At 57.3% G+C, this 8,382-nt stretch overlaps 1 protein-coding gene across 1 annotated transcript in view; it reads right to left on the bottom strand.

Annotated features, from left to right (window-relative positions):
• Positions 1–1,689, bottom strand: part of LOC137675781 (SKI family transcriptional corepressor 2-like) — a 28,027-nt gene extending 26,338 nt beyond the window's left edge. The window contains exon 1 of the mRNA XM_068421997.1: positions 1–1,689. This exon is cut by the window's left edge and continues 441 nt beyond it. Coding sequence (XP_068278098.1) covers positions 1–1,689 — 1,689 coding nt within the window.
• Positions 1,690–8,382: the final 6,693 nt, after the last annotated feature.

Below are 8,382 nucleotides of genomic sequence, written 5' to 3' on the forward strand. Positions count from 1 at the left end.
CTGCAGCGGCGAAGCGGAGCGGGGCGGGCCGCCGCCGTGCAGCTTAGCCAGGCTCTCTGAGTCCTCCTTGCCGCCCACCGGTCGGAAGGCGCTGGAGTGGTGGTACCCGCCGCCTGCCTTGCACCCAGCCGCCGCCTCCAGCAGGTGCGAGTGGTGCGCGGGGACCCGCCCGCCGCCACCGCCCCCCTCCGAGGCGGCGGGCGAGGCGGTCTCCGCGCCGCCGCCTTCAGGGGCCGACTCGAAGACCGGGTCCCGCGCGGCAGCAGCAGCGGCGGCGGGAGCGGGCGGGGGGGGTGCGGCGGTGGGCGGCGTGCCCAGCACCGCGGCCCCTGCCTCGCCGCCGGGTTCCGAGAGGTCCAGGAAGGCCTGGCGCAACAGGCCTGCCCCGTCGCCCAGCGAGCAGCCCAGGGCGCCGGGGGGCTGAGGTGGCGGCTGCAGGTAGGTGGGTACTGGCAGCCCGCCCGGTGTGCGGGGCGGCCAGAACATGCAGAAGGGCGGGTAGAAAGCGGCGTCCTTCCTGCCCGGCCAAAAGAGCCCCGAGAGGCCGCCGCCTGTCGCCGCCCCCCCGCTGGCCTTGTGTGTCGCCGCCCCGCCGAGGGCATCGGCTCCGCCGCCCTCCTCCTTCTTGTGGCAGAGGCCGAAGGCGGCGGCGGGGAAGCCGTAGGGGTGCGGGAAGAGCCCCCCGCAGCCGGGAAACTTCTGGAGCACGCCGCCGAAGGAACCCTTGCTGGGCACTGGGATGACCGGGTAGCTCCGCGGGCTCTTGCCGCCGTGCGCCGCCGCCGCCGCCACGGCCTCCTGCAGCTCCTCGTTCTCCTCGAAGCGCGGCCGCTTCTGGTGCAGGTCGGGCGGGGCGGCCAGGAGGTGCGGGCTCAGCAGCCCGCCGCCCACCACGGCGGCCGCCGCCTTCACCGAGCTCAGCGGGTGGCAGGCGGCGGGGGCGGCAGGGGCGGGCGGTAGGGCCCGCTTGCGGCTGCCGCCGTTGAACATGGCCTTGACATCCTCCCAAGTGAAGACCAGCTCGTCCTGGGGGCTTTTGTCGGTGAGCTTGAGGTGACGGCGCCAGGAGTTGAAGTTGGCGGCATCGGGCTGGGTGTACTTGGCGTCGGGGGTGCGGTGGGAGTGGAAGATGAACTTGTTGGGGGAGAAGTACATGCTGCAGTAGCTGCATTTGATGCACTTGGCCCGGGAGCTGTTGTAGCGGGCAGGGATGAAGCTACCGCGGCAGCCCCAGGCGCATTCGTGGGACACATCGAAAGCGAAGTTTTCGGGCAGTTTAGGGGGGCGGTTCTGCCCCAAGAAGGACTTGCAGAGCCGTTCCGCTTCCCGCTTGGTGATCATACCGCAGCGGCGGGAGGAGATGGGCATGGCCCCGGCCCGCCGGAGGATCTCCAGCTGCACCGGCGTGCACTGCACGCAGGTGATGCCCAGAGCCACCCTCCGGTTATGGATCTCGTTATAGCTGAAGTTTTTGAGGAGGGTGTTGGAGATCTGCGCTAAGCACAACCGCTCCTGCCCATCGATGACCAAGGAGACGATGGGGATGCCGTAGAGGATCACTTGCCCCACTTGGTTGGGTTTCATGGCGGCATAGCCGGCCCTCGGCTGGTTCATGGGGTCCGGCGGGTAGGCGCTGGACGGCGAGGGCAGCAAGATGTCGGTGGGGCCGGGCAGCGGGCTGGTCGCCATCGCCTCAGCGCCGAGGGGGCTGCTCCGCTCCAGCTGCGGGCGGGGAAAGGGGAGAGAGAGACAGCGCTGTCAGCCGGGGTTGGCGGGGGGGTCCCCGCTGCAAGCACACGCAACCCCCCTCTCAAGTCTCCCGGCGTGGGGAGGCGCTGCCCTTGGCGACCCCCAGCCCCCCAAACCCACCCTAGCCTCGCCGGGGATGTGCCCGGGGCTATGGGGCACACCCGCCTCCGCGCACTCTGGCTCTCCGCGGGTGCGGAGATGATGGAAAATGAACGAACCACCCCCGTTACAGGAAGATGCTCCAACCCACGGGCAGTTCTATCCCGAAACACGCAGCGGAGATGTGTGGCCGCCTCCCCGTCCTGGAAATCCACCGCTGCCCTCCGCGGAGCATCCGCGGGTAGCCAGCGGCCACCGCGACCGCTCCGCGCCTGCCAGCTCGGCCCGACGGCTTCCTCCCTCCGCACCCCCAGCGACGTGGCAGCCGCCGCCCGCATGCAACGGGAAAGCGCGGAAGAGGAATGGAAAAAATAAGAAGTTTAACGATGCTCTCCGCGGCCACCCGCGCATCCTCCTTTCCCGACGCCCTTTACCTCCGCGGCCGCGCTCTAGCCGTGCCACCGCCGGGCCCTCCTCCAGCGGTCTCCGGGAGGGAGGCGCATCCCTATCTCCGCCGCCGCGGAGCAGCGCGGCCAGCCGGAGCTCTGCCCTCGGTGCGGAGCGCGCGCCGGCGGCTACAAGCGCGGAAGCTCCGCGCTTTGCCGGGCGCGCGGCGGCCCCCCTCGTGGGCACGGTGACGTCAGCGGCGGGAGGGGGGGGCGGTGAAGCTGGGGGTGGGGGGTCCGGTTTCCCCCCCCATCCCTCCGTCCCTCCTCGCACCGGGAGGGGATGCGGGCGTCCCGTCGGGGCCCGGCCTCCCGCCACCCCCGGAGCGCTTCCGGTGTCGCGGCGAGGGGACGCCGAGCTCCGGGACGGAGCGGTTGAAGGTGGGATTCTGAGCCTGATCACTTCCAAGAAACTGAATATGCTCGATAGAAAAGCCACATCTTTTCGGAAACGGTGTTTTTTAACGGATCTGTCCGAAATTACGGGGCGAGGGGAGAAAGGAGAGGGAAAAAATAAAGTTGATTTCTCACCACAACCGTGTCCTCACGGGCACGAATAGCTGTCGCCACCCGCACTCCCCAAATACCTACACTGGAGCGATTCACCAAAACCACTTTCAGAAGGAACCGGACCCAGGTTCTCGTTTAAACTCCTCCAAAGAACAACACGGCGCAAATATGTTTTCTTTTCTAATTATGCCCCCAATTAGGGAAAAAAAAAACCCTAGCAAATAATCTGCAGCACGGTAGCCACGTCTGCCTCCTTTTTTTTCGAAAGTGGGTGAATACAGTACAGTAAAAATGGAGATTTTTTATGATCTACCCCCAAAAAGCACCGGTAACCTCGTGGGTCTCCACCGCCGCTCCGCGCACCGCGGGGTGAGGACGGGGCGGCCCCGCCGCGACCTCCCCTCCCCATAGCCAAAACCGGTCACTCGGGTCCTTTCCAGCGAGGAAAACTGCGGAATCGGCTAAAAAAAACAGGGAAAGGGAAAAGAAAAACTCCTTTCTAGCAAAACCGGGGAGGACATCTGGACCGTCGGGCGTTCCCTAATACCCCTCTGATTTTTTTTTTTTTAACAAAAATGCTTCCATCTCTCTTTTTCTCTCCATGCACATGACCAATATCAAACCTTTCTGCACATTTAGCTACGAAAACTTGGTATTTGTGGGGTTTTTTAATTTTCTTTTTTTTTCTCCTCCCGGGCATCACAGATCCCGGCGAAAAATCTCTGCACCGACCTTTCCCAGGACATCCACGCTAAAACTCACCGACTCTCTTCGCTTTTTGCCATCCCCCTCCCCCGCCCCGATCCTCACTAACTTTGGGGAAAAAAAATCACACCTCTCCTTATTATTTCTGTCACTTCTTATTAAACCTTGCTCGACCCCGTGCCGCCACTGTCACACGGAGGCTCCCCCCTTTCCCCCCTCCCTCCCTTCTACTTTTTCCCAAGCTGCTTTTTCATGGAGCCTGCTGCTTTCGTGTGAGCAATAGCTATAAGCTTCACATTGGTGACATTTTAATCAATGCTTCCTAGCCAGACTGACATGAATTTTACACTTCAAAACTCTCCTCCGCCAGCTAATTGATTCAAATTGTTTTATTGGTTAAACCCGTGTCACACATTGTATGATCTATTACCACGCCAAGGAGAAAATCTCTCCTCCTGTCTTCGCTCCCTGATAGGCACCAGGAGGGACTTGGGGGGGCTTGGGGACAAGCCACCGGTTCTTCCCTGTCTCTCGGCCACCCGGTAGCTTTTCCCCGACGGTTCCCAGGAGACCCGGGGATGGACAACCTCGCCTCAGGCTCTGAGCCTGGCTTTGGAAGAGGAGGAAAAGCGGTTGCAGGAGGCGAAAGGCATGAGAGGGTTTTGCAAAGCGCCTTCAACGAAGCTGCCCCCCGAGCTCCATCCTCACAGCCCGGGAGAGGCTGAAAACGCAGGCTCGGTCCGGGGGAGTGGTTAGCCGGTGTTTTATTTCTTGATGATTAAACGAAAAGCAAAACTAAACTTTTTTGTTCACCTGCTATTGACCCCCTTGAATTCCGTTGGAAAAATTAAGGGGCTTCCTCAATTTCTTTTAAAGGGAAAGCTGAAACCCATAGGGACTGGGTGTACTAGTCCCCATGGAAGGGAGGGGGGGTGCAAGACCCTGCGCCCTTTACACCCCGCGTGTCGCACGGGCACTGCCCGCAGCCGCACCGGGGGGGCCTTGGCTCGGTGGATCTCTCCGAAGTGGGAACAGACACTGACCCGCACCAGCACCTTAGAGAAACAGGGCAAGAATATACCGTTCTCGACTTTTTTTTCCTACTTAAGCCTGTTGGGAAACCTCGTGGGGTAGCACGACCCCAGTACGGGAATGGGGGACGAGCTCAGCTTGCTGGAGAAAGGTCGGTGCTCCCAGGGGCCGGGTGGCTCCCGTAGGTGGCCCCGAGGCGGGCGAGGCCCGCGGGGCTGCTCCGCGGCCGGCTGGAGCCCAGCCTGGACCCCGGGAAAGGGGCAGGGGGGGAATCCCGACTTGAGGTGGAGTATCTACATTCCCCCCCCCCGGGTAGCTGCAGACCCGAGCTCCTGACCTGATAACGCCTCCAGTTACCCTCGTTCATTTCGTTATTTGCTGTTTACAACGGCTGGGTTGGAATCACCTCCTAAGAAAGGAGAAGGGAAGGTGGACTAACTTCTCCCAGAAGCCTGGAAGGGATAAACACGAATCCTGGCTCCTTTTTCCTCTTCCCTATCGCGATTCTGCCTTGGAGCGGCTGAGCGGGAGGCGACAGCAGCAGATCCTCTCGCTGCGGATTGCTTCGAGCAGCTGAGAAAAGTGGCCAAGTTTAAACCACCTCAAAACACCCTCACGGCCTTTATTTACTTCCACAGCGTTTAAATATTGTAGCAGAGAGGCCACGAGGAGTAAGATAACCTTGGTGCCTTTAAAAAACTACAAAGAAAACCACCCCCAACGCGGATCTATTCCCCCCTCCCACCCCTCCACATCCCATTGAAACTTGCAGCCGTGTAAGTAGCAGACACATCGTTATAAAACCGCTTCTCCTAACAAAATTTAGGCAGCAAAGGAGGGTTTTTAAATACTTTTGGGTCGATTTCGCTTGCGCTGTTTGGTCTAGAGCGAAGCTCTTTTCTAAGTATTATTATTTTTTTAATCGCGTTTTATTTTACTAAGCAGAAAGCAAAGAGGGCATTTGGAATAGAGGTGGTCCCATCTGGAAAACCCCGGAGCTCATTTAGATCACATCACTTCGGGCTTTTGTCTCTGCTCTTGAATAACCCAGCTAGACACAAAAGGGCTGAGATCTACGTGGAGTTTTTCAGTGGCAAGAGGACGCCTCGGAAAGATGCATCTATAATCATAATAACGGGAGGATAAAAAACGCGATCTTCTCCTGGCTCTCTAAAGGCACCGGGAGAGTTTAGGGATGGCTTATTTCTGGGTAGTTTGATATCCCTCTGGTAGCTAAAAGCCAACACGGAGGCTGAACGGCATCTTTTGTCTGAGGGAACATCATCCCCCGAATAGGAAAAAAAAAAAAAAAAAGGCGATTTGCGATTTTATTTCATCGTACGAGAAGCGACTGGCAGCCCGGGAGGAGATGGATGTTCCATATCCCGCAAAAACGCGAGTGGGTTTATTTCTGGGTCCTGCCTGGGGATGGGGTGGCAGGGAAGAAAAGAGCTGCAAGTTTAGGTGTGGGTGATGGGATAGGAGGGGAAAAAAAAATCCCAAACGAAAAACACCTGAGCTATTGATTTTTTTTTTAAAAAAACGCATAAATTAAAGCGCCCTGAACACCTTATTTCAGAAACGTGCCTGCTTCCAAGTATTTAAACGAGCAACAAACTTCCACGGCAAAGCAGCGAGCTGTGATGGGGACCAGTGAGCCCCAAACTTCCGAGGGAAACATGACGCCATCGGGCGAAGACTTATCACGTCAGTAAATAATTCAGTTTTGTGTCTTTCAGAACCCAGTAACCTTGGGTGTCTTAGAAAGCAGACTGTACAAACAAGCAATTAAGATGAGCACTGAGACTTTCAGAGGAGATATAATGAACCAGCTTTAATTACTATATTGAAATTAAAAATGTAATATACAGATTTAAATTTATTTTCACCTAAATTGTGTAAAAACTATATGGCGCTTTTATTTTTTTTCCCAGGCTAAGAAACGAATTGCCACCAAGCTTGCCACTAAAAAGTCTGAAGTACTTTCCAAACCCTGTTCCCCAACACACAGTAATAACGATACATTTATCATTACTGATGACCACCCACTGGTTTATTATTGCTTTGTTGCAACTATTACAATCAAGAGATTTCTTTATTTACTGTTAACGTTCACTTAAAGTTGAATGTTAATGACTCTTCTGAATTCACCAGAGTTTTCCGTTATATTTCAGGAGTAGTTAACGGTTTGGGTTTCAGAAATGGCATAAAAGAAAGAAAAATGCTGGATGGTGGTTTACTCCTGGGATTTTTTTTTTTCTTCTTAAAAGGCTGTTTGAGAGGATTTATCTAAATCGGATTTTCAACAAAGAGTTACAAAAGCCTTGGCATAATGCACGTACTTGACTGTAGCTAATTATGTATTTTATTACAGGAGATTCATTCATTATTGATAAATGTTTGCAGTAACTTCCTGCTATGTAGAGTTGTATTTTATGAGGAATAAACAGCCTATGGGGATTGGGATTGTTTGGCTTTTACTCTCCTGCACTCTTTGACAGTTCAACATTACCCACTTCGGGGTCTGGCTCGTCACCTTCTCCCTCTCTACAACCAAATGCAACTTCTTTCCTCTTCCACCACCGCATCCTCCTCCTCCTTCGCCATGATTTCAAGCATTATGGTAAAGAGAGACTTGCCGGGGAGGATATTCTACCACAGGCACAGTTTTTGTAAAGCCAGCTCTATATAGGCGCTTACAAAGGGCTATATAGACCGCTATAAGTTCCTGCTTCGAGGCAGCCGGTGGGCAGGAGCTGTGCAACAAGCAGGCAGCCCGTCGAGGAAGGGCTTGGGGGGGCAGAGGGATTTCCCGAGGGCTTCCCGCACCGGCTCCAGCTCTTGGACCCTCAAAGCCCTGCGGTTCCAGCGGGTAAAAAATAATAATTTTAAAAAAAAAATTTGAAATCTATCGTTTCCCCTCGGCTTTTAAACCTCGGAGCCCCTGACAAAGCGGAGGAGACGCCTCTCTCCAGGCTGGTGGTCGCCTCTTATCCCACCTCTTCTCCTCTCCCCCAAAATCAGCCCCTTCCCGAACGAGGAGGGTCGCTCCGGGTGGGAGAGGCCGAGCTACCCGGAGGAGGGAGGACGCGGAGCGCTGCCCGGGCGCGGAAATCTCCGCGCATCCCCCTCCCCGGGGGGTCGGGACGTCCCCGCTTTGGCCTTGGGGACAAGCCAGTCCTGCTCCTCCCGTCCGATCTCCAAACCCGGCCTGAAGTTTATTATTTCGAAGGGAAATTAATAAAAAAAAATATATATATATAAAAGCAACGGGAAGGAGGAGACGCGCAGCTCCTCCAAGAGCGGCTACAAACCATCGCCCCTTCCCTCCGCTGCAGCCCAAACTTGCGCGGGGCTCCTCTCACTCACCGGGGCTCTCCCAACCAGACCTTCCCCCCCTCGCCCCGAGGGGCAGCACGACCCTACGACCTATCGCGACATAGCTATTTCCTCCGTGAGATGGGGAGAAATATACCCAAATCAGGAGGTTCCCCCCCCGCACCGCTCCAGCCCCACGGCTTACCTGACCTCCCGAGCTCCATGGGACCCCCCCCCCGGGGCGGCCGGCGCCGGGGGCCGCACTCCGCGGTAGCTCTGCGGCGCGTTAAATTTGGCTCTGTCGCGGCTGCTGTGCCGCGGGTGGGTTGGGTCTCGGACGCCTTCTAGCAGCCAGGCAGAGCCCTACAAGCGGTACGGGGAAGCCACCCCCTTCCCCAGCCCCCTCCCCTCGCCCGGGGGGGGAACCGCGGCCGCCCCCTCCCTGGGGCAGGTCCGCCCCGACGGCTGTGGCGGATGGGAGGGGGATACCCCACACACCCCCCTGCCTAGAAGGGGGCAAGAG

The sequence above is a fragment of the Nyctibius grandis genome, chromosome W (assembly GCF_013368605.1).
Source record: "Nyctibius grandis isolate bNycGra1 chromosome W, bNycGra1.pri, whole genome shotgun sequence".
NCBI lineage: Eukaryota > Metazoa > Chordata > Aves > Nyctibiiformes > Nyctibiidae > Nyctibius > Nyctibius grandis.